The sequence below is a fragment of the Ambystoma mexicanum genome, chromosome 4p, assembly GCF_040938575.1.
Source record: "Ambystoma mexicanum isolate Mex_15411 chromosome 4p, UKY_AmexF1_1, whole genome shotgun sequence".
Classification (NCBI taxonomy): domain Eukaryota; kingdom Metazoa; phylum Chordata; class Amphibia; order Caudata; family Ambystomatidae; genus Ambystoma; species Ambystoma mexicanum.
In genome coordinates, this window is record NC_090927.1 from 1174167485 (window position 1) to 1174194420 (window position 26936).

The following is a 26936-nucleotide window of genomic DNA, read 5'->3' on the forward strand; positions in this document are numbered from 1 at the left end:
GCGTCTTGTCCTCATGCAGGCAGTAGAGGCAAAGGGAGTGTTCGTCCTCCTTAAAGACATTCTGAAGCTGGCATCCAGGGCAGACCCTGAACAGTTTTCCGGGCGTCGAGCTTCCTTTCTCCTGGGCCATGATCGAGATGGGCCTGAGAAACTTCTGGAGTCCTCTAAAAGCGTGGCTCGACGAAATCTTCACCCTTGGGGGGGCGTAGAAGAATCTGACACGGGTCCCCGTTGATCGGATAAAGAAACGGTGGAGCTTGAGGCTCTTTTGACCGAAAAAGAGAACATTTTCCTAAGAAAAAGCGCGAAAAAAGCACTAAAGCTCGAGAGCAATAGCACGAGGATCCCAACACTTGAACGTGCGGTAAAAATCTGAAGATGGCTGCCAGAGGCGGGGATTAGGGAGATGGCAGTCATTGGCTGTGGTCAGTATGACGCAGAGATCAGTGATTGGTTACTACTACGAAAGACAGATCAGAAACGAAACTGATACTGATCTTTCTTTACCGAGGATTCTCAGCCTGACGACGGCGAATATTCATGAGCATGTGAATCCATGCCAGACCCCATGCTGGAGAATGGTATTTGTTTCTAGAGTGGATGACATACTAGTGGAGGAGTGTACACTGGTCAACTCTTTTCCTGGCGTAGTAACCGTGGGGCTAGAGATCACATCACCCAGCTTACTACTTGTAAGGGTTCTCCAGTTTGTGTCAACCAGGCCACATCCCTCTCCTGACACAAGATGTAAGGGTTTTCTAGGAGGAAACTGACACACAGGTGGCATGATTGTTGCTAAAGACTTTTATTCAGAAATATGAACACCCTTAACTATCACTAACTCTAAGATGGGTTTCCCTACCTCATATGTCAGAATGCCTGAAAGCAAAAGTCCACCGTCGTGTGTCAAAACCTATTTCCTTCCATTACACTCTAAACCAAATTAAGTAAAGTGGTAATCTTCATGGTCCAGAGTAATGTCTCCCTTTTTCTGGGTGGTAGACCAAAGTTTACATCCGGATGATGAAAAAGGAAAAGGTTCTTCAAAAAGATCAAAATAAAAAATCCCAAAGTTTTCTTGGCTTGGCGCTCCACCAACGCACATGGAATAAAAAATTTTGCATCTTCACAGTTTTGGGGGAGGGGCGACTCCCTCTCCCCTAACCTTCCTCACGTTTCTCTTACTTTTCACAGCGCCAGGATGAAAGAGTTCCTTCCCTTGGCCTTTACTGTGCAGTTTAGAATGCCAGGGGCAATGACTCCCTTCCCCTCATCTTTAATGGGCTTTGCATAATGCCAAGAAAATGACTCCCTTCCCTTGGTTTTTACAACAATGTTCACAAAAACAGGGGGGACTGACTCCCTTCCCCTGGTCTTTCCTGTGCTTCTCATAATGCCAAGAGAATACGTCCATTCCTTTGCCTTTTATTACAATGCTCACAAACTGCTTACAGGGCCAAGAGAATTATTCCCTTTCCTTTACCCAGGCTTCTCACAATTTTCACAATGAGGTGAGGCTTCTTACAGTGCCAGGGGCTACGATTCTTCCCCTGGCCTTTCTCAGGCCTTCAAATCACAATGCTAGGGAGTATGCTTCTTCCACTGGCTTTTCTCATGTTTTCACAGTTTACAATAGCAGAGAATATACATCCCTTCCCCCATCTTGGACCAACGTAGTTCACTAACCTGCCAAGCATGGTTCTCTTCTAGGGTGCGGGTCCCAGACCCGGGTACAAAAAACCTGGTCTGCTTTCTTATCAGGTACTGTTGTCTTCCTCTAAGGATGTGGGTCCCAGACCCTTGTCTTTTTTTTTAATAACCTATGGTTGGGTTCACTTCCCCACCAGGCACTGCCACAAAAAAAGATTACGCCGATGGGTCTCCTTCCACTCAACGGGATCCCAAGCCCCCTTGTTTCTCTTATATTTCTTTGAGCAACTTGACACCCTTGCTTGTCAAGTTTCAACACAAGGAAATCCCCTTGTTTTGGGCATATGGGTCACAGAACTAGGGTCCCAAGCCCCCACTGCGTTGGCGTCCAGCCATTCCTCTCTTGGATGCTTGGGGTTGTATGGCGGGCTGTGTTGGCATCTCCCTGCTCGCCAGCTTTGATTCCTCTTTGTTTCTGTCACAGACTTCCCACCGCTTTGGATCTGCTCTACGCCACCGGATTCTGCTTTCCCTTGAGACTGGAGACGTTTCCACTTCTCTGCATCTCTCTCTCTCTCTCGAGTATCCCGGTTGGGGCAGGTCTCTCTCTCTCGCGGTCTCTCCCTCCCTCTCTCCCTCCCTCTCTCCCTCCCTCTCTCCCTCCCTCCCTCTCTCCCTCCCTCTCTCCCTCCCTCTCTCCCTCCCTCCCTCTCTCTCTCCCTCCCTCTCTCCCTCCCTCCCTCTCTCCCTCCCTCTCTCTCTCCCTCCCTCCCTCCCTCCCTCCCTCCCTCCGCTGGCTTCTCTTTGGGACTGGCTGGACGCTCTGTGACCCATTGACCGACTTGACAAAAATAAAAGTCCTCCATCCCTTTTTATTTCTGATGTGCAAAAACAACTAGAACGTCCCATCCAATTGCTGTAAGTATTCCTCATTGATCCATTTGTCCTCCTCGTCCTAGTACTTTCATATTCATCCTCCCTTAGGTAGGTCCCTACTCTTCTTTGTCCCAGTAGTGTTTAAGGGAATTCTACTTGGGTAGTCTGGTCTTGTATTGGTCTCAGTAGGGTTCACTCCTATGGACCTATTTATGGGTATAGCCCGGTTAGTTATGAGGTTGGGACATAGAGGTGTGTAGGATGTTGGGTGAGGGGTGTCACGCCGTTTTCTCCATAGATAATCATCCCTATTCCAACACTAGTCCCCCCATGAGATCTACCCACCATGTACCACCCCCAGGGGGAATACCGGGTAGCAGCCTTACCTCCTGGGCCTGATGGGAAAGGGCTTCCCCATGGAAGAAGGGCCAACATCCAAGGATTTGTCACAGGTGTTACGTTACAGAAGATCCAATCATGCTTAATGCATTAGATCTTTCCAAAGAAATATATTGTAAGAAAGTGCTCTTCAATAATAAAGCGTAAAAATGATCACGTACGCCAATGGACAGACCACAGAGGTGTACCAAACAAACAGGTACTGGCAGTTTGTAGTCTCGTGCAGAAATTCTGGAATGCCGTTGCCTGTTGTTAAACTGCAGTGCAAGATGATTGTTGAAGAGGCATTTTTCGATCTATCCTTGCCGCATGGAGAGTTGGAAGTAAATTCTATATCCAAATCCCCACCTAAGGAAGAAAACAAGACACAGATAAATTATTAACAATACTTATATCGCAATGTCATCTTTTAACCGACAATTGTTTACTTATGAGATATCCTAAAAGGATTTTCAAGCCCCCTTTGGACATGCACCTTTGGCATGTCTGAGTCAAGAACTGCATTCATGTAAAATAGGGAGACTTGTCAGAAGTTGCATTCATACTATACTTTGTATCAGTATGACAAACATATTTGCTGTTACAATGAACTGTGATGAAGGCTAGATATTAACAATATATCCATGTAGCCAAGGCACTGACATTATGAAACTGTATGTAATTGGGCATTAATGAGATGTATGAAAGTAATTAAATGTATAATTGGACATTGATTCAATGTAGGCCTTGTAATAGAGACCATTATACATTTTAAATAAAACATAAAAAAAAGAATAATATATATATATATATATATATATATATATATATATATATATATATATATGTATATATATTCAGTAAAAAAACTTTGTTAAAGGGACGTTATGGTTAAGTTGCGCTACTAAAAACCTATCAGATTCAGTAAAAAAACTTTGTTAAAGGGACATTTTGGTTCCAAGTAAAACCGAAAAACCCCTGAAATTCGCCAATTATGGTAAGCTAAGGAACCATAACTCGCGCCACCACCGTGCACTGCTACGACTAACACCCAGGACATCAAAGATGACATCACAAATGTCATTGATAATATTTTCATTGTGAAAAGAGGACATGCCAAAATCTCTTAGGTAGGCACAAACAGCCTTATTGACATTACGCCTTGCTTTCTCCATTTGCGGACCACATGAGAAAGAACGAAGCCACATTTGTCTCTATGCAATCCGTGAAAAAATTACTTTGGAGTTTGGAAACATGTCCATGATCTTCTGAAGTCCTTCTTTCATTGCAAATTGCAAAGAAATTCCAGACACATGTCCTAAACTGTTCCCTCCACAATGAATTACAACTATGTCTGGATGTTCCTCTATCTTCAAAGTTGCACAGAGAGGTAGCAAGTATAGCCACTTCATTCCATGCACTCCATGCCAGTGCACTTCCACATGTGGAAATCCAAGATCTATAGATACTCCGCAGCTTTCTGCATGCACCTTCAACCAATGTATCCACGAGTCTCCCAAAATCCACACAATCTGTTTTTAAAACACTCAGCCATAGCTATCTGTTTTTCTCTCAGCAAAAAGAACATCTGAGAAAACCTCTCCTAGCACAACACACTCACTAAACTTTACTGACCAATCCCTTAATACATTCAATCTCATTTGCATGCCTCCCCACCCCAAATTCCCCGGATGTAATACGCGGTGTCCTAGAACTACCGCCATGTCCGCGAACATATCGTAACATGGACAGCCCTTCTACCATTTCCACTTTACTCTCTGTGCCATTCCCTCATTGGATGTAGCTAAGAAATCACATGACCATCCACAAATCAAATCCAAGACCTCTACATGTAACTGCATCATCATAGATCAGCACTGCAAATGTACGGCGAATCTCTCGGACTACAAGTCTCATACCATTGGCAAGCACGATCTACGAGAAATACTAGACAAGTCTCCAAGATTTCTACTTGCAGCTTCGTCCATATCCATATGCATGAACACAAACTACAGGTATGCATATTTTCTATACAGTAGATGAACACATTTTCTAACCGACTTTTACCTTGTATAATCTGTAAAATGAATCTACGATCATTTTTTCATTCTCCTAAAATGAACTGTGACTTACAAACCTTTATACCGTTTAATTTCTTCGTACACACACACGCAAATAATGTTAAACTAACATTTTTGAAATAAAATATATAGACTACATATGATCAAACAAAATTACATGCACACTCCATCATCAAATCTCAAAGAATAATATTTGTACAAACACATACTTGGTTTTAATTTTTTTCATTTATATAATTACTTACATTTATATAGGACAAGCAGGCTATGACATTGACTCCCTCTTACGTGGAAAAGCAGGCTATCACATGGACTCACTATTACGTGGAAAAGCTTAGTTACAGGAAAAGTGGTATACAGTGGTACATTATGATTTTGACAAGCCATAGTAAAGATATTTTCTTTCCTACAGTTAGTCATAAGATAGTTTTAATGGTTTTGAGGAAGGCGCCGAGCATTCGAAGTTAAAAAAATCTATGTTTAAATTAAAAACAGTGCTATATACAAACCGAATTACTAATTTCATTCTTTTACAATTGCAGTGAAGACGATTCTCCTGAAAATAAGCAGCCGAATTTGAATTACAAAGAACTAAGAAGCAAACTGCTCATTTTAGAAAAAAAGTAAGTAGATTGTTACCATAATATTTGAATTATTACTCAAACACACTCTAAGGTTAATACATGCTACTTCTGTGCCTAAAAATAGAGATTCTGCACCATTCTGACCAAAAATCCTCCCGTCTTAAACAGTGATTTACTGGCAGAATGGCCCACAAATTCCTATTTTTCGCCACACAAATTACCCAACTCAGCCGCTAGAATTTAGATGTTGTAGAAGAAACAACTGTTTTAATTGTATAGCTTTAGATATACTATTTATACTTCTCCACACCACTGGCTTACTTTTTTTCTGTGATCTGAACCCCAGTTTAGTAACACATTAATTCAAGAATACCCATCCCTAGTTGTACTTCCCAATGCCCAATCACACACCATTACATACATCTTTATCATCTCACTCAAACACTCATGCACACAACACACATGCATTGCAGAACACCCCAACCCATACCTTCTGTATTTTCTTCAACAGACCCTAAAGCATGCCTACCAAAAAGCAACTCCGTAGAAAGGAACGCAGAAGTAGAGCAAATGAAAAGAAAAGTCTCCAACATAAACATCCATCTATAGCAGAATTTTTTTTAAAAAGTTGAAACACAACAGCTAATACAGTCATTTAGTGAAACAAAAGAAGTTTCCAGTAAAATAACTTTGCCTCCTCTATCAAAAAGTAAAACAACCCAAAAAACAATTAACAGAAAATCAACTATCACCACAAATAAAACTTCTTCTATAAATCTTGATATAGTACAAAGTAAGCATACCAAGAAAAGTATTTTAGCCAAAATGTTCTGTCCTTCAAATCTTATAAAAACAGGAGAGAAATCATGCACAACCCATAAAAACTACCGTAGGAAATTAATCTTAGAAGCTTTGATAGACAATGCAATCCTTCTCAAAAGAAAGTTATTTATTTTAGTGTTAAACAAAATGAAACCACTAACAAAACTAATGACTAAATTACAAAAAAGACTTCTAAATAAACTAAATGTCAACAAAAATAACTTCTTAAATATCTGTGGAGGAGAGTGGAGTCACACCACAAGCACAGAACCATATTTTAATGAAGAAGCATACATACAAAAGCAATCAAATACAATTGCCATACATAGCAGTGGACGAGGTTATAAAAAAGTTAATAATACCATAATGGAACAAGAAATACTGCTTACAAAAATATCCCCAGAAAGCTTAGAATTACCCCTCAATTCAACTGAACTAGAACGTCTAGTATGCAAATGGCCATGCACATCAATGTGTAACATTCCCAAAAAATCTTTCAAGTCTTTACGCCAATTCCTCAATCAGTATGTGAAAGGCAAAGACAAAATAAAAATTAAAATACTGCAAAATATGGATACCTGTCAAGTGCGCAGGACTACAAGGACATTCATTGGCCTGCATTTCAGGACCTATTTGTTAAACCACCTTCCATCATATTCAAATATCAACACATCATTCAACTATAAGAAATCTAGTTTATAAACTGTACTATGCTAAAAGTCCTGTTTTAGCATTAGCCAATTTAAATAACATTCTTCTACGTGGTACAGCAAAAGACCTACTTGAAGAAATCGACTGTATCCAGAAAAAATATTTTGGAAGTGAAAGCCACTTACAAAATGCAATAGCTTTACAACAAATTAACAACAATTCTACGCATGGCAACCTTCTACTACACACATACAAAAAAGAAATTCTGAAATTTAAAAGTACATCTGCTGAAGTACCAAACCATGTGTGTGTATGTTGCCTCAGAATTTTTTATAAAAGTAACACAAAAACTGTAGACCTAACATACAAAATAGAAGACAATGAAGATTCTAAATGCTTTGAATTAGCTCTCTACCTTATAGCAGGAAACAAGTACGAAATAACTGACCCCTTAATACTTTGCAGTTACTGCACTACAAAAATTGACAACAACCAAACTCCTTCACGTGCTATCACAAATAATTTGGAATTATTCTCACTACCAAAACCCCTACAACAACTCAATTTATATGAGAGCATCATAATTCAAACAGTGCACCCCTTTCAAGCAATAATACGCCTTCAACCAAAAACAGCAAAATTACCTCCCTCTGAATTGGTGAAAGGCATTCGTGGCAAAGTAGTGTATTTACCATTAGATCTAAAACAAAAGTGCACACTCTGGGAGTGCAACGTCCAATGGAGCAATCTTTAATTATCTTGGTAAATGGTGTACCTACAAAAGACAAAAAAAATTGGCAACAACTGGTAGACTTACATAAAGATAGACAACCCTTGCAATATCTAAAAGACAACAATGAATACTACAAAGAAATGAATATTGAAGAAAACTTGAAGTAAACCACTGAAATAATTCAAGAATCACCAGAAACTGGTCAATTTGAGCTTCTAGATCCTGCTACAGTATGCAATATTTTAGACCATTATACAATTCATCCACTACACTCTAATGACACTGTAGAAGATGTACTAAAAATGTAACAAATGCGACAAACAAAAGGATCACCAATCAGCATATGGGAAAAAAGTATAGAAGCACGTGCTTTTCCTCTACGCTTTCCTACTGGCAAAGGAGGAAGGTACGATGATAGACCTATTAAAATAACAGCATCAGAATACCGCTCATTACGAAGGTATTCTGAAGATTCCCAGATTCAGACAAAATGTGGAATACATATTCCACCTACTCTTTGAAAGTGAACTAGTAACTCTATGTTACGGAGTTGCACACACATTAAAATCAGGAACCCACTTTCAAAGTATGTCAGCAACACAATTATTACAAAAAGTGCAAGAAAAAGATGAGGTTTTACAATCATGTATTACAAATCTATTAGCAAACATGCGTGCTACCAAAGAGTACTGGTTCCGACGTCATGGAGATGTACGTTGTATGATAAGAAACTTTGGCCCACCCACTTGGTTTGTTACATTAAGTTGTGCAGAATATGCCTGGGAAGATTTACATGATTTCCTACGCATATCAAACAAAAACAAAACAAACAGATATACTAACTCCTGGAGGACTTTGTTCTCTAGATCCTGTTAATGTTTCAAGATATTTTCATCATCGCTTCATTGCTATGCTATACTTTATTTGTAATAAAACTGTTCCTCCCATCGGAAAAGTGCAACACTTCTTTTGGAGAAAAGAATACCATGCCAGAGGAGCACCACATATCCACATGCTTTTATGGATTAAGGATGCTCCTAAATTTGGTCAAGACAATGATGCCACTGTGTTACAGTTTATCGAAAAATATGTCACTTTTGAAATTCCATCGGAAGCAACAAAAAGTGATCTTCATGCACAAATTTTACAATTTCAAAGGCACAAATGTGGCAAATATTGTTGTTGCAGATACAAAAACAAAGGGAAATACTACACCAAATGCCGCTTTGGTTTCCCTAGACCAGTTACAAAAACAGGTCAAGTAAACAACCTCATGTCTTCAGTTAGACATAGTGTTAAAGGTAAATCACCTAAAAATACATATTACATAAAAAGAACAGAAGAAGAAAAATATATCAATGATTACAATGCAATCATTGCCCTCTTATGGAATGCAAACATAGATGTGCAGTACATTGCAGACAATTCCACTGCAGTTGCACGATATGTTACAGCATACTTAACCAAAGCAGAAAAAACAGAGCTTCAAGACCTCTGGAATGACCTGTCATCAGACAAAACACTGTCTCAGAAATTATACAACTTGGGCATAAAAATGCTCTCCCATAGAGAATGTGGCTCCTATGAAGCAGATGATCGTTTAAACGGTACTGCTTTGTATGGAAAATCTAAAAATAAATATAGTATGGCTAAGTCTTGGTCTTACTTAATCTAGAAAAAGAGTTCTGAAATCATACGGCGACATAGAAATAATAGCCAAAAATGATCCCAACAGCCAAGACATTTTGAAAAACAATTTGCTGGACACATACTACCCAAACAGAAGTACCACTTTGGAAACCATGTGTCTATACCACATAGCCCAAAACTTCACATACAAAAATAATATAAAACCCGATTAAAAAAAGGTAGATACAGAGTGACAAATTGTGAAGGCAGCTTAGTAAAACTCACCAAACCAAATTTAATTAATCATATCAAATTACCATTAAAGACTCCTCAACATAAAGAACTATATTACATGTCCCTGCTGCAACTCTTTAAACCATGGAGAAAAGAAGAAGAAATACTAGATAACTATGACTCCTACGAAGATGCTTTCAAAGCAAATTAAAGCACTAAAGCTGATGTAAACTTTACACACTACAAAACAATGTTGCACAATGAACAGCAACACGAAGAAGAACTCAAGGCCCAACTGGCTAAGGACACTCCTGACAGTAGTCAACCTTCTGTAACAGGAAGCCAAGAACCACTGGGACAGCCACTAATAGCAAACGAGGCAGAATTAGCTATGACGAAGTAGAAAACACCATGTGTCAGTATGAAGATAAAGAAGACTTAACTATACTACAATCAAAACTAAACAATGAGCAGTGTAGCATTTTTCAAGAAGTAACAAAAGAAATTGCACATGGTGTACAATATGAAAATAAATAATGTGCCAAAATTACAAACCTATACTACTTTACGTCAGTGGTGAAGCTGGTTCTGGCAAAACATTCTTAATCAAAATCATCAGCAAATTCCTTCAACAATTGACAAACAACAAACTGTCAGCTGTTGTCACTGCCCCCACAGGTTTAGCTGCCTACAACATAGGCAGTGTCACTTTACACCGATTACTACTCCTGCCAGTAGAACACCAAAACAAATTAGACTATTACAAACGTTCTACAGAAGCTGCAATGGAACTATGCAGAGTATTAAAACAAATGAAAACGCTACTAATAGATGAAGTGAGCATGGTCTCCAACCTAATGTTGGCTTTGATTCACTTCAGATTACAAGAAGTACTTGTAATAAAGAGGCGGACATGCGTAAGCTCAAACGTAAGCTTTATTGAAGGCCCCCGGAGTCTGGGACCGCAGGTAGTGGAATAGATGAACGTTCCCTTACATTGGAACACTCTGTTACTTAAGGTGGCACTGACATCACTGTCAGTGCATTCTATATAACATCTCACTTCCTATATAAAGCAGGAGAGGGGATAGAAGGGTAAGGAGGAGGTGGGGTAAGGGAAAAAGGAGGGGAGAAGAAAAGGATTGAACTGCTTTGCGAATTTAACAAAAGTATGGAACTGATATTTTGTAGTTCTCTATAGCAAAAGAAAAGGATACTGTGGCAGGTGCTGTTAATACTAGAGATAGTCACTGTTGAAGTTTAGGATGACCCTCCGATTTCTCTTGGACAGTCCTCCAACTGGAGTTTAGTCATGTACATCGCTGAACTTGTCATTTCCTTAATTCCTGTAGTGAGGTATTTCTGTTGTTGCAAAATTGTCCTTAATAGGTGTGTCTTTGTCCTTCACTGAGCTTGGTGAGATACTATTGTCTTTGCTTGTGCCTGGTCTATTGGAGTCTATTTCTATTTTCACAAGATCACCACCAGACCATCTCTTCCCATCATTTAACACCACAGATTTGCCATGACAGTTCACTACCTTTTGCGGGGACCTGAAGCTGGACTCTCCTTTAAGTGTTTTTTTGGGTTCTCTAACACATACCCAGTCTCCTTCTCGGATCATCATTTCCTTTACTTTGTTTCTTGAATCATAGTATGTTTTGTATTTTACTTGCTTCTCCTTCACTGTTTTCTGTACCTGGTCCATGTTCCACTTTGCTTCTCCAGTGTCCTTGAAGATCCATGCAGGTCTAAGACGATTGCACGCAGCTCTGCCTTGCATCATGGTGAAGGGTTGAACGTTGGTGGTAGTGTGTGGAGTTGTCCTATATGCACACAAGACTTCTTTAAGTGTTTCTCTCCACGGGAGGGTGTTGGCTATGGCCAATTGAATCAGACTCTTTACTAGCCTGTTCATTCTTTCTACGAGTCCGTTCGAAATAGGAGGATACAGGGATGTTGTTATGTGATCGATTGATCTATGCATGAGGAACTCCTGAAATTCCAATGAGGTGAATTGGGATCCATTGTCGGAGACTAATTCTTTAGGATCTCATTCCCTGTTGAATACTTTTGTTAAAAAATCTGTGATCTTTTTTGTGGTTACGTTGGTTTCTGAAATTCCCCACTCTGTCCATTTGGAGGTGTAGTCCACAAGTACTATGACATATATTTTAACAGGTTCAAGGTTTTCAAATGGACCCATGATGTCTATTGCCAGTTTAGACCGCACAATTTTGGGAGGGTCCACCGGCTGTAATGGAGTCTTTCTCAGAACCTTGGATTTGTCGCTGGTGGCACAGGCAGAGCGATTTCTGACGAGTTCTTCTGCTTCTCTCCACATGTTCGGCCACCAATAATTGCCCCTCCCCCTGTTTTTAGCTAAGCTCCTTCCCAGGTGTCCCTCATGTGCTAGGTCGAGTAGATTTTTCCTGAGTTGTACAGGTGGAATTATCCTATCACCTCTATAGATATGTCCTTCATCCATGGATATTTCTTCCTTGAAGAACCTTGCTACAATTTGATCAGACACTCTCCAGTCATAGACTATAGCTCTCCTAATTCTTTGTTGTTCTGGGTCGGCGCAGGCTATGCTTTTCCAATCATCTTTGGGTATGGCTGATTTATGGCAGCTACAATGTCTCCATCCGGACACTCCATTTCAGTGTCTAGGTTGGTCGATAATCTGGAAAAGCAGTCGGCTACTTGATTCTGTGCACCTGGAGTATAGCACACTTGGATATTATATTGCATAATGTCAAGAATCCATCGCCTGATTCTCGGTGATATGAGGTGAGCATTTTGGACTGGAGGATGTGCACTAATGGTTTGTGGTCCGTTTTGAGCAGGACGGGTAGCCCCCAGATTAAGTTCCTAAAATGCTGTAGGATCCACTTCACCCCTAGGGCTTCCCTCTATATTGTGGAATAATTCAGTTCTGCTCCTTTCAGTACCCTGGATGCAAAGGCAATTGTCACCAGATTTCTATTTTGTAGTTGGTCTAGGACTCCACCCAAACCGACCTTACTTGTATGCACCGATATGATGTTCTTGCCCTTGCAATCGAACATCCCCAAGGGCCGGCGCCCTATTTATGTTGGATTTTATTTCTTCGAACTTAGTCTTGCATTGATCAGACCACGCAAACTTGGCTGTCTTCTTCATGAGGTTCCTCATGCTCTTGGTCTTGTTGGCGTAGTCACCTATGGATTTGGAGTAGTACTCCATCATGCCAAGGAAACTCCTGAGCTGGTCTTTATTTTCTGGCTCAGCAATACCTAATATGGTGTCCATTAGCTCCCTCTTGGGACTGATGCCTTGGGCATCTATGGAATGACCGAGGTAGGAGAACTTATTGCATTTGATGTTGCACTTGTCCAATTTTAGAGTGAGACCTTCTTTTGGATCACTTGTAGGACACCCATTAGTTTTGCGTCATGCTCCTCTTCTGTGATGGCAGAGATAAGGATGTCGTCTTGGAAGCAGTGTACACCTTGTAGGCCTCCAAACAGGTGCAACATCAACCTCTGGAAAACGGCGGCAGCCGATGCAAGTCCGAAAAATATTCTCTTGAACATAAATGCCCCCAAAGCAGTGACAAATGATGTGAGACTTCTCGAGTCCTCCTCCAGGGCAATTTGGTGATAGGCCGAGGATAGGTCCAAAGTGCTGAAATATTTCGCCGGCTTCATGGTTTTTTAACAGTTCAAATATATTAGGAAGGGGGTGGCTATCGACCCAGATGTTTTTGTTCAGGTCCCTCAAATCAACGCACATTCTTATGGAATTATCGGGCTTTTTCACCAAAACTATTGGAGCGAGCCACTGTGAGCTTTCTATGGGCTGTATGGTATTTTGTTCGCACAGGCGCGCAAGTTCGTTCTTTAATGCTTCCTTTGTCCCAAAAAGAACTCCACGAACTCTGTGGGCTACAGGAATGGCACCCTTCTTCAAGACAATTCTGTGCTGGAAACCCTGAAGAACTCCAATTTTCCCGCTGAATACTTTCGGGGCCAATGCTGTTTTACTGTCAATGTCATCCGTTAACACACTTAATATAGGGATCTCCTCTCCGGGGTGAATTCTCACTCAGAGGGCAGCCTGTTCTTCCCAACCTACTAAGGATGATCCGTTTCTTGCTATGACGAGCCTGCAGTATGTTTCTCTGTTGCGGAATTTGAGTCTCACCCATGTGCACCCAATGATGTCTATGGGGGTCTTCCCATAACCTGTTGCTCTTACCACAGTGTTTTGTATGTCTCGCATCTTGCCGTACAATTTTTCGAGGAAGGTTTTGACGTCCACCATGGTGTATGGGGACCCCATGTCCACCATTATGGGGAGAGGTACGCCATTTATAAACATATCAACCCACGAGCCATTGGATTGTTGTAAAGATGTGACAGTGAGTATTTGTACCGGTGGACTACCTTGACTGATGGTCAGCATATCATCTCGTCCTTGCTCCCCTTCAATGGCCCTCACGGTGCCTCTCGGTGTCCTGGCATAGGGTCGTCTGGTGAACTTGCTAGATCTACTGGCTCTTCCTCGTGTATTTCTACATACCTTTGCAAAGTGCCCGATCTGGTTGCATCGGTAACACTCAACAGCTGCCGCCGGGCATTCTCTATCGGTATCGTAGTGTTTATACCAGCTGCACTTTTGGCAGCGTCCCGGACTTTGGCATAGTCTGGAACTCTTCGTCCTCTGAAGTAGGGCCTTGATCCATATGCTGATGGTCTCCTTACCACTGCCACCAAAGGTTCACCTAGGTCTGCTTCGGGATTCTCAACGGATTTCACTTCTATACTCCCCATCTGGTCAAACCTTTCCTTCATACAGCGATCACCCATCTCCATGCTTTTCGCTATTTCTGTGGCTTGGTCCAATGATGGGTCTGCCACAGTCTTTGTTATATCCGTGGATCAGCTACGTTGAGCACGAGTTGGTCCCTCAAATATTTGTCCCCGACACCCGTGAAATTACAGGTTGACATGAGCGCCCTGAGGGACGCCATGTAGGTGTCAATTGACTCGCCCTCAGTTGTTTTCGGGAGAAAAATATGTACCTTTCCAGTACCACATTGGTTTTATTGCTGAAATGCTTAGTAAGCTTGGCTAAAGCACTGTCAAATTTGCGGGTGCCATCTCCTCCTGCATCATCAGGGTCGGGAATATCCTCAGGGCTTCTGCTCCAACACAATTCAAAAGGGTCACCTCCTTGAGGTCAGCACTGAATTTGTTTCCACCAATGGCCCTCAAATAGACTTGGAAGCCATCAATCCATTGCTCCCATGGGCACACAGGGCTTCCGGGTCATGGAAGAAATTTAGTTGGAGGCGGGACGTTCTGCATGATGGGTATGGGAATGTGCTTTATTTAAGTTTGACGGCTTGTTGCAAATAGGTGTTCTCACAGTTATGTTGGAATACTGGAATGATGTGTGCGTAGATGCAATTTGCTTTGCACTATCACTTTCAAAACAAAATGTCTTTTGGAGACCGTGTCACTTTTGTGTTAGGTGATTTGAAGCTTGAAGTTATACAATGGGCGGCGTGGGCACAGTTATCATCGAGACTCCAGACAACAATTATTGAATGCGTCTAATTTTCAGTACTGGAAAGTGTCTTGGTACTGCTAGTGCAGTGTTTGCAGGTTCACGGGCTTCACAATCGCTTCTTTGTTGCTAAATACGTGTTACTAGAGGGCCCCGTGAGAGACCGCACTCGTATTATGCTCCGTGCCCTCTCCGTATTGTCGTTTCCATGGCAGCATGAATGCAGCCATCCAAAATGGCTACACGCAGCCTCACGCTCCTAGGTCCTTTCCTCGAATCGCTAGCGTCTGCCGTTGGCTAGCGATTCGTAAAATGCATCCAGCCGCTCTTTCGTTCAGGGTTCATAAATCATTTTCACAGGTGCTTTCTTGTTCAGTGCCACAAGGATCAGCTCTCTCTCTCTCAGCTTACCCACATCGTGGTCGGAGAAGGTCACAGCACGGTGAGCAGGCAGTGTTCAGAGCCGCCATGAGTTGTTCATTGCTCCGTGGGCGGAGGGATGCTGGACTCAGCGGCGGTGTGGTTGAATGAACCCCAGGGGGCCTTGAGAATAGGGAGCCTCGTCGCCAATTGTAATAAAGAGGCGGACAAGCGTAAGCTCAAACGTAAGCTTTATTGAAGGCCCCGGAGTCTGGGACCGCAGGTAGTGGAATAGATGAACGTTCCCTTACATTGGAACATTCTGTTATTTAAGGTTCCACTGACATCAATGTCAGTGCATTCTATATAACAGTACTCAAAACAAACTACGAAGAGCTTTTTGGAGGAAAACACATTATTGTTTTCGGAGATGATCTTCAATTGACACCAGTGAAAGCTGAGCCTATTTTTAAAACCTTAGGATACAAACTCTGCCGTAAAACTGTTGGCAGCATAGGAAATGTCAACCTTTGGCAACATTTCCAATGCAGAGAATTAACAGAAAACATGCGGATCTCACTTATGCCAACGTCTTAAAAAGTATTACAGTTGGTATACTATCTCAAGAAGCACAAGCAATATTGAAATCCCGGCACATTCATGCCCTTTATGGCGATAATGCATGTGCTACGGATGTTATGGAACAATTAGCGCTCAAAAATGTCAATTGCATGGCCTTAATGCCAACTCTTGCAAGCTGTTTCAAATTCAATGAAACAATGTTAAAAAAGAAATGCAACCAATAATTGAAATTAGCGCCACAGACAAACTAGATTTACATGGTATGACACTACCCATGTGTGACCAAGCCACAACAAGACTAAATAGTTTAGAAAATTCAATCTCCAACACAGCTGGATTGGAAAAAATATCAAAAATATCCTTAAATTGTAGAATAATGCTTAAACGTAACCTTGACGTGGATCAAGGACTAGTTAATGGCGCACTGGGTACAGTTGTTGGCTTTCAAACATACCCACGTGACAACAACATTCAGTTTGCGAATATTCTCTTTGACAAACTTTCAGAAGTGAAAAGGATAGGACGCTCAACAGCTCAATTCCTTCTCTTCAAAGACATGTATGTACGCAGAGAACAATTTTCTCTAACCCTTGCATATGCAGTCACCATTCATAAATCACAAGGTCTTACCCTAGACAAAGCATTGATAGATATTGGTAACACAGTCTTTAAAGAAGGCATGAGCTACATAGCACTATCACGCTTACGTACACTTGACGGTCTATTTCTAATCAACTTTGATGCAAGTAAAGTAAACGCTGATATTCCTTGTATTTTAGAATACAATAGACTTCGTTCACTATACACCCCCCATCTAAAAACATATCCTGTTCCACAAAAAGTAAAACATTGTAAAAGAAAACTAAGTCAAACAGAAATGCAACAGGATGTCACTGCAAATCCTCCAAAGAAAGTAAAAGAAACTAATACTTCATCAAGTACCACAAGCAAAAAAGAACCTATTAGGGAAAGTAAACCAGATACTTCTTCAAAGAAGGAAGACGAACTAAAAAAAAAAAAACACTCAGATACAGAACTACCTGGGTCATTTAAACTTTCAAATATAACTGGTGTAAGTTGCTACGCAAATGTAGCAATGAATATTCTATTTCAATTACCACAAATTGTGGACAACATTTACTTACACAGTACAGACCAATTGTGTTTGCAAATGTTAGTACTTCATAGAAACGCAACAAACAATCCTGACAACACGTATAGTGTTCATGGAATAAGACACGAATTGGACTACTGTGCTGGAATGGTGAAATTCACTATAAACTCACATGAAGATCCACAAGAATTTTTAATGTACCTACTACAAGTACTGGAAAACAAAAACATACCTATAAATGAAATCTTCCAGATTTCATACATGTGGAAACATACATGCACTCTCTGAAACAATGTGACACAAGAACAAATCCCTAATGAGCGCTTCGTATATGTATCCATACCTAATTGTGAATCCGTTCAATTTCAGCAACTTGTACAAAATGCAAACCATGGTAGATTATGTACTACCTGCAATTCGTATAATTTCTCCACCTTACTAATACAAACACATAGTAAATACGTAATACTAATGCTTCTACGTTACAATGCAGATGGTACCAAAAACAACTGCAAGCTGACTGGATTCACACATGGTCAAGTATCACTTGGTAAGAAAACCTTCACAACAATAGGTATAATCTACCACGCAGGAGCCACAACCAATGCAGGTCACTATGCTGCATATATATTAAAAAAAAATGTAGATGGTTCGAATATAATGTTAGTACCATTACTCTAAAGCAGAGATTACAAGCAAATCTTACAAACGCTTATTTAATCTTCTTAAAACCAAAATGTATTAACTAATCTGTACTTAAACATTAACAAAACTTCTATTAAAAAACTATAAACTGTTAGAATATGCCAACAGATATCTAACTGCCCCAGGATTCTACAACAACTAAACAGATACATGAATACCACTAAATTATATCAAACAATAAACAAACAGTTAGAATACGCCAACTGGTATCGAACTGCCCCAAGATTTTCAATAACCAAACAGATAAATCAATACCACTACATTATAACAAAAAATAGACAGTTAGAATACGCCAACTGGTATCTAACTGCCCCAAGATTTTACAATATCCAAACCGATAAATCAATACCACTTCATTATAACAAAAAATAGACAGTTACAATATGCCAACAGGTACCTAACTGCTCCAAAAATCTGCAACAAGCCAATATATAGAACGTTAGCCAGAAACAACAAGTGAACACTGAAAACAGACTGTAGCATAACAAAAAACGTTTTTTTTTTTAATCCAACATGGATTTTTTTCCCCCACAGACCCAATGATACTAAACCAAACAGTAAGTATATTATAATAAGTACAACCATCGCAGCAAATCACACCGATAGTGACTTATAACTTCATACATTTGGTCTTCGCCATGCACCCAAGACTCTAGGCCCTGGCCACAACCACCGCAGCATATCACACCCATAGTATCTTATAACTTCTGTGCTTATAAATGTGGTCTTGTGCATGCACCCAAGACTCTAGGCCCTGCCCACAACCACCACAGCATATCACACTCATACTGGCTTATAACTTCGTTGCTTATAAATTTGTTCTTGGGTCCCAAAGTTATAAGCCACTATGGGTGTGATATGCTGCGGTGGTTGTGGCCAGGGCCTAGTCTTGGGTGCATGGTGGTACGGCCATGCACCCAAGACTCTAGGCCCTGGCCACAACCACCGCAGCATATCACACCCATAGATCACACCCATAGAGTCAAACATTTTAACTATGCCATATGGGCACTTTTAATGTCAGCAAACATTATGAATGTTCTTAGAACAGTTTCAACTTGCCTGCGAACAATACCGACAGGCATAGCGTCCTCAAGACACACCCATTTTGTTTATTTACGAACATTTCAGGACACCGCGTGTGTTCTTAGGACAGTTTCAGCTTGCGAACAATACGGACAGGTCTAGCGTCCTCAGAACACCCCCATTTTGTTTATTTACGAACATCCCAGGACACATGTTCTTAGAACAATTTCAACTTGCCTACGAACAATATGGACAGCGTCCTCAGGACTCCCCCATTTCGTTTATTTACGAACATTTCAGGACACCGCCTGTATTCTTAGAACAGTTTCAACTTGCCTGCGAACAATACGGACAGTCATAGCGTCCTCAGGGCACATCCATTTCGTTTATTTACGAACATTTAAGGACACCTCTTGTGTTCTTAGGACAGTTTCAGCTTGCTTGTGAACAATACGGACAGGTCTACCATCTTCAGAACACCCCCATTTCATGTATTTACAAACATCCTAGGACACATGATGTGTTCTTAGAACAATTTCAACTTGCCTACGAACCATACGTGCAGGCGTAGTGTCCTCAGGACACCCCCATTTCGTTTATGTATGAACATTTCAGGACACCCGTGTTGTCCGCGGTCAGAACGAACACAACAGGGGTGCCTCTTACTCCTCCACCCTCCCCAGTCTTACACGCCAACACACTTTACTAAATAGTATTTTTCCACCAAGTTTCACCGCGCTGTCCGAGGATGTCTGCGAATCCAAGATGGCGGGCGTTTCCAAAAATCTGACGCACTTCACGCTCTTCACCATCCAATCACCGAGGACATGACGCAAGCCGATTAGCCAATCAGGACCCTGTTCGCTCCGCGGACCGAACATAGATATCACTAATTTTTTGTGACCTACTTTTTGGTCATTTAAAAAAAATATATACTGGACGGATTTTCACTTAATTTGCAAAAGCGCGCTTTTGGGACCAAGCCGCTGCTCTTGGTCCAAATTTGGTGAAAATCCATCCAGCGGTTTCGGCTGTAGGCGTGAGCAAAGTTTTTTCCACATTCAGTCTATGGGGAAAAACATTTTTGGGACCCCCCCCCCCCTATAACTTTGCCCCCCCGGACCCAACCTCACCAAACTTTGCAAAAAAATTCAGAGTGACCCATATACTTTTTTTTGCAAAGTTTAGTGAGGATTCGTCCAAGGAGAGCGGAGTTATAAGCCGCCCAAAAAGGGCAACTTAACCATGACTACACAGCCACTACCGTGGCTGTGCAAATAAATATATATATATATATATATATATATATATATATATATATACACACATTATTCACCGTAATCATATTTCTGATGCTTGTAGCTGCTTAGATTCACATGCTGTGCATAGGCCGACATCTTGTGTAAGCTGCAGAGTATTACAGTTTGTTTTTTGAAACTTGAAAAGGGGCGTCGAACCAGGGCGTGCCAGTAATACTATCCCTAGTGTGACGTCCCCTGTACCCATGATCCCTCATGGATGCAGGACCCTCAGATTGTATTTTTTCTGACATGAGGTAGGATGAGGAGTAGCGTGAGTACAGAGTATCCAAGCAGATAAGATAGATAAGACTACAAGCACCCTTGCGCCTTCTCTCAGAGGGGAGGAAGGGCGGGCACATGTGAATCTAAGCAGATACAAGCATTACAAATACGATTATGGTGAGTAATGTATCCCTTCTGAGGCTTGTGGAATCTGCTTAGATCACATGTTGTGCATAGATTAGCGAGCAGTGTTAGAAGAAGGAGGTGGGATGTGGGAAGGTTCATGAGCGAACAAGTGTCTTAGAACTGTCTGTCCCACTTGTGTATCTGTCTTGGAATTAGTGTCAACGCAGTAGTGCTGAGTAAAGGTGTGAATTGAGCTCCATGGAGCTGCTTTGCAAATGCTGTCAAGGGGTGCAATGAAAGCCAGAGTGGCTCCAGTACCTCTTGTAGAGTGAGGCCTAGGCGTAAAAGTCAGTGTTTCATTTAAAAGGGAATAGCACAGTTGGATACATCTGACTATCCACTTAGAGATGGCATTCTTAGAGACATGATCTCCCTCTTTGCCTTGAGCTATGGAGACGAACAGCTGATCTGTCTTTCTTAGCGGTCTGGTCTTGTCTACATAGTAGAGGACCGCCCTCCTCACATCTAGTGTGTGGAGTTTTACCACAGCAGAGCTTTTGGGTTCTTGGAAGAAGGCCGGTAGCTCAATAGACTGGTTAACATGGAATTTGGAAATTAACTTAGGTGAGAACCTAGGGTGAGTGTGTAAAACCAGTTTATCCTTATGAATAGTAAAGACAGGATCCTGCACTGACAGAGCTTGAATTTCACTGACCCTTCTCATGGAGGCGATGGCTATTAAGAAGGCATTTTTATAAGTCAGGTGTTTGAGACTAGATTTGTATGGGCTCAAAGGGAGGTCCCATTAATTTAGCAAGTACCAAATTAAGGTCCCAAACTGGTGGTGGGTTAGAGATTGGAGGGTGGAGTCTCTTTACCCCTTCCATAAACGCTTTGACGACTAGCACTTTCCACTATGACACCTTGTTATGGAAGTGGTGTAGGCTGATAAAACTGCCAGGTGCACTTTAAGTGGGTTAAACACTAACCCTGCATCCAGTAGGTGGAGCATATAGGTGACAACATTAGGAGTACAATCAACTGGGTTGATTTGCTTATTCTGGCACCAAATAATGAATCGTTTCCATTTGTCATAGTAACAGTGCCTCGTGTTAGGTTTTCTTGACTCTTTCAAGATATCCATACATCTCTGAGGTAAATTCAGATGTCCGAACTCTAGGACTTCAGGTGCCATGCTCCAAGTTCATCGAGTTGGGTTGTAGATGCACTGTTTGTCCCTCATGCTGGGAGAGTAGGTTGTAGCGGCACAGGGGTTTTATGGGGTCGCAAATCGCTAGTATGCAAAGGTTTTGATACCATGGCTGTCTTGCCCACTGGGGAGCAACTAGGATGAGCGTCATCGGTTCCCTGTAGATTTTGTTCACCACTTCCCTCATCAGAGGGGTTGGTGGAAAAGCGTAGGCAAACGTCCCTGACCAATTCATCCATAGGGCGTTCCCCTTGGAACCTGGCTGGGGGAACCTGGATGCATAGTCTGGGCATTGTCTGTTTTCGCTTGTGGCGAATAGGTCTATAGTGGGGAAACCCCATTGAGAGAATAGGTCTCCTATGACCTCTTTGTGTAGTCACCACTCGTGTTCCTCTGGGATGGGATCTCTCCTCAGAGCATCTGCTAGCGAGTTGAGTTCCCCTGGAACATGTTCGGATGACAAATCTTCTGTTTGAGTGCCCATTTCCAAATGTTCTGGGCAAGCTTGGACAGATTGGGAGAATGAGTGCCCCCTTGTTTGTTTAAGTAAAACATTGCAGTCGTGCTGTCTGTTAGGATCTGCACAGACTGGTTGGATAGGAGGGGTTTGAATGCCCAAAGCGCTCTGAAGACTGCCAGAAGTTCTAGCAGATTGATGTGGTTCTGAGCCACTGTGTGATACCATAGACCCTGAGCTATATGGTGAAGGTAGTGGGCTCCCCACCCTGCTAGGGAGGCGTCTGTTGTGACAACGGCCTGTGGCCTGTATCTCTGGATCGTAGAAGGGTTTCCTCTTCGTAAGATTCTCTCTTGTCCACCAGCGAAGACTCTGTACTAGTGTTGGCGAAACGTCCACTAGATCGTCCCACTGACCACTTGCTTGAGACCACTGTTTCGCCAACCATTCCTGCATGCGTCGCATGCGCAGACGCTTGTGGGGAACCAGGTAAATGCAAGATGCCATCATGCCTAGCAAAGGCATCGCTTTGCGCAACCTTATTTGGCGACCGGCTTGATATTGAGGAATCTGCAGCAACTTATTTCAAATTCTTTCCTCTGATGGAAAGGCCAACCCCTCTTGGGTGTTTAGGACAGCTCCTAGGAACCGTTGTGTGGTGCTTGGCACCAGGCTTAATTTTTTCTCGTTGATTGAGAAGCCCAATTGGAAGAGGAGGTTGATTATTCTTTGGATGTTGAATCTGCAAATTAGGGGGGGAGGGGGGGACTCTCCTGTAATGAGCCAGTCGTCCAGGTAAGGATACACTGGGTTTGCCCATTGTGTAGGTGCGCCGCCATCACTGCCAATACCTTGGTGAATACCTTTGGAGACAAGGCTATTCCGAAGGGCAGCACTTTGAACTGGTAGTGCTGGTTGTCTATTTTGAAACACAAGAATCTTCTGTGCGCTGGGAACATTGAAATATGAAAATAGGCATCTTTCATATCAAATGTTGCCATGTAATCCCCCCTTTTTTAGTAGGGGGATTACCTCTTGTAGTATAGTCATGCAGAATTTTTGTGGCTTGATATACTTGTTTGCAGGGCGCAAATCTAATATTGGGCGCATTTTTAGATTTTTTTTGGCACAAGGAAGTAGGTTGAATAAATACCCTTGCTTACCTGGCTGACCGGGACGACTTCTATGGCGTCCTTTGCAAACAGAATGGCAACCTCCTCGAGGAGGATTTTCTGGTGTTCCAATGAGTGTACCTTCTGTCGCAGAGGATGGTCGCGGGGGTGCCCTAGTAACTCTATACATTATCCTCTGGACACTGGTTACAGCACTCATCTGTCCTAAGTGATCCCTTCCCATGCGTGGGTGAAGGTGGAAATGCACCGCCCTACTGGGGATGCATGGGATGGGACCCGAAGCGGAACGTCACTACTTGTTGGGTGGCATACCACCTCTGGCGGGGCTGCCTCTACCCCTAATGCGGCCCCTGCGCTGCCCTCTGGGGAAGCCCTGTGATGATTGGAACTGATTGTTGCCCCATGAGGTTCCCTGATTTTGATAATAGCTTTAACCCCTCTGGGAGCTTTGGCCTCGAAAGTGACGAAAATGATTGTTTCCCCTCTGTCCTGAGGGTTTATTTGTGAGTTGGCCGAGAGATTTTAGAGTCTCGTACTCATCCTTAGCTGTCTTTAAGGCTTCCTCCACTGCCTTGCCGAATAGTACGTTCGGCTCTACCGGCATGTCTATAAGAGTGGTTTGGGTCTCAGGTTTGAACCCTGACTGTCTTAGCCAAACATGACGCTTTATAACCATGCCATCAGCGATTAACCTTCCAGCATTATCTGCTGCATCTAAGTTTGTCTTTAGTATGCATCCTGATAAAGACCTTCAATCTGCTGCCACTTGAGCCAACTGGTTTTTTAGGGGTTCGGGTGCCGAGGATACTAAAGCAGCTACTTCTTCCCACTGGTGGCAATTGTGGCTTGCCAAAAAAGTGGCACTGTTGGCAATATGTGCCCGATAGGCAGAGGTGGAGGCAACCTTTCTACCCAGAGCATATAGTCTTTTGCTCTCCTTATTAGGAGGTGCTTCGGAAGAAGCAAGCGATGTACCTGCCCTCTTTCTGGTGGTTGTTACAACCAGGGAATCTGGTTTTAGTTGCCCCCTAATGTTTAGGGGGTCGGAGGGGGCGGCATGGAATAGTTTCTTGACTCGCGGATTAACTGCACAAGTGAGATTTGGGGTTACGAGTGAAGGATCAATCCTACGCTGGATGGATTTTAATATATGGATGATCTGAGTAATTGCTCTCCTGTCTCCCAGGATTTCTTCTGCGAAATCCATATCCTCTTGGGCACCCTGCGTGTCAATGTGAAAATGGGCGGCTGCTTTAGCTAGTACCTCATTGAGGAGAGGCTGATTATCTACTGGCGAGTCATGCACCGGGGCGTCTTTGTGAATCGGGGAGTCGAGATTGTAGGCTTCAGCCTCATCCTCCTCCTGGTCCTCGTCATCCCCCATGATAAGAGACCCCTGTCTGGTCTTCCACCAATTGTGGTTCAGTTTCCTCACAATATAAATCAGGGTGGTAAGATTCAATCACCAAAGGGTCTGTGACCAAGCTCTGCGCTGGTGCATCAGAGCAGGGTTTTTTAGCAGGGGGCTAAGAGTCCTTAGACCCCAAAGGAGCAGAGGTAGCCGGGGTGTTGTCATAGCTATGAAAATAATTAGGGTCTTTTTCATAGAAGTCCGCCATAAATGACATCCTTCTCATGACCCTATCAATATCAGCTGAATTCCATTCTCTGGAGCTAGGAATAACCACATGTTCCTGTTCTTCCTCCATGCCATATCGTGAGCAGCGGGAGGGACGACTTAACTTTTAGTAGTAGGGTCAGGGACCTTGGACTTTCCTATTGGTTTAGGGGCCTTCTGTTTATCTTTATGAACATGGTGTTCAGCAGACTTTTTATGTTGTTTATCCCCCTTCTCATGACTAGAGGAATGTTTTCCAGTGTTTTTAGGGGCCTCCGAGGGATTTGACGCCTGCCGTCGAGATTCAGAGGTGGTATGAGATTCGGAGCTTGTATTGGAGGAAGGACGTCGAATCTCGGGAGTAGATGCTATGCGTCTTGACTGAGGATAGAGGTCAGAATCATCTTCAGACGATTGGGTGTCCGGGACTATTTAAAGTGCGACACCTTTATCAACCTCTGACGGTTGGACTTTGTCATGAGGCGAGCACGAACGGGAACGCCCAGAGCACAGTGATTCGTAAAACCGCCCTCTTAGTGTCTTCCGTTGTCGATCGCTCGACACTCGTGTCGAGTCACGGCCGGGGCTGGTGTGTTTAGTGGAAGTGGTATGTGTCGCGCTCTTGATGCCGGGTGTTGTCACCACTACGCGGACGCCGGCCAGTACTACGGGGTGGGGGGCCTGTGCGTGGGTGTCCGAAGTCACCCCTTTGGCCTCGCTGTCTGATATGGCGGCGTTGCTGCCATCGCTGAACGACCCTTCGACGTCCATGGCCTTTAGTTGCCTGGCATAGTTGGCCCAGCGCTTGGGTCGAACGGTCTTTAAGGGTCTTTGGCTTGAAGAGCTTGCAAGCTCGACAGGTAGCCTCGGGATGGTCTCATGGGAGACACATATTGCATGTATTGTGCTTATCCACCTAGGGAAACGTCCTGTTACACTTAGGGCAGATTTTGAAAGGAGTACTCTCCATATGTTACAAAATGGCAGCGGGCAGGTATATGTGGGAAAAAACGTGGGAAAAGCCTGTATGACCACCCCCACTCTCCCTACAGACAGGTCTAAGGCCAGAGGCCTTCCAAGGCCCGACATCCGTCGTTGCAGTCCTCAATGGCTGGTTTCCTCGATCTTTCACCAGCGTCTATCTTCGGCGTAAGGTGGAAGTAAACGGGGAAGTCTTTTAACGATAATTGTAAGAATAAATGGCTAAAGCCAAGGGAACTTTGCAACATGCGCCCGACTAGTATGGCGGAAAAAAACAATCCGAGGGTCCCACACGCGCGACGGATCATGGGCACAGGGGATGTCACACTAGGCATAGTATTACTGGCACGCCCTGGTTCGACTCCCCTTTTCGAGTTTCGAAAAACAAACTAATACTCTGCAGCTTCCACTAGATGTCGGCCTATGCACAGCATGTTATCTAAGCAGATTCCACAAGCTGCAGAAATATTATAAATATATATATTTAAGACAACCAGGAAAACATTTGCGGGTTCCTGCAAAAGGATTTGCACTCCACACAAGGTGAAAGCCGGCTCGTTATTCTGCCAAAATTAGAAAAACAGCCCAGCAGCCATCAGTTCTTCATAGTATCCAGTTTATCTGGCAAAAAGTTTACAAAAAGAAAAACAACACAGAGCGACAGATTTCGCGGCGTCCTTGCCGCTTCTTCACACACCATATAAAGTACACTCAGTGACACTTTTTAACATCCAACAGTAAACTCTATGGTTAGTCTCCATTGTCCTTTTTTGCTTTCAATGTTTCACAGTCTGACATAGCTCGGGCTTACTGATGGTTAATGGCAGTGGCCATTTTATCAGAGGTCATTAATGCTTATACATATATCTCTAATCAGTGCCTCACCTTCTACAAATCTTTCATGTAT

The 26936-nt window shown here is 42.6% G+C and overlaps 1 protein-coding gene across 1 annotated transcript in view; it reads right to left on the reverse strand.

The window, feature by feature from the left end:
• The window catches only part of IGF2R (insulin like growth factor 2 receptor), a 2762372-nt gene that overhangs the window by 103737 nt on the left and 2631699 nt on the right, over nucleotides 1-26936 (reverse strand). Inside the window, 1 exon segment of the mRNA XM_069606818.1 lies at nucleotides 3087-3273. Coding sequence (XP_069462919.1) covers nucleotides 3087-3273 — 187 coding nt within the window.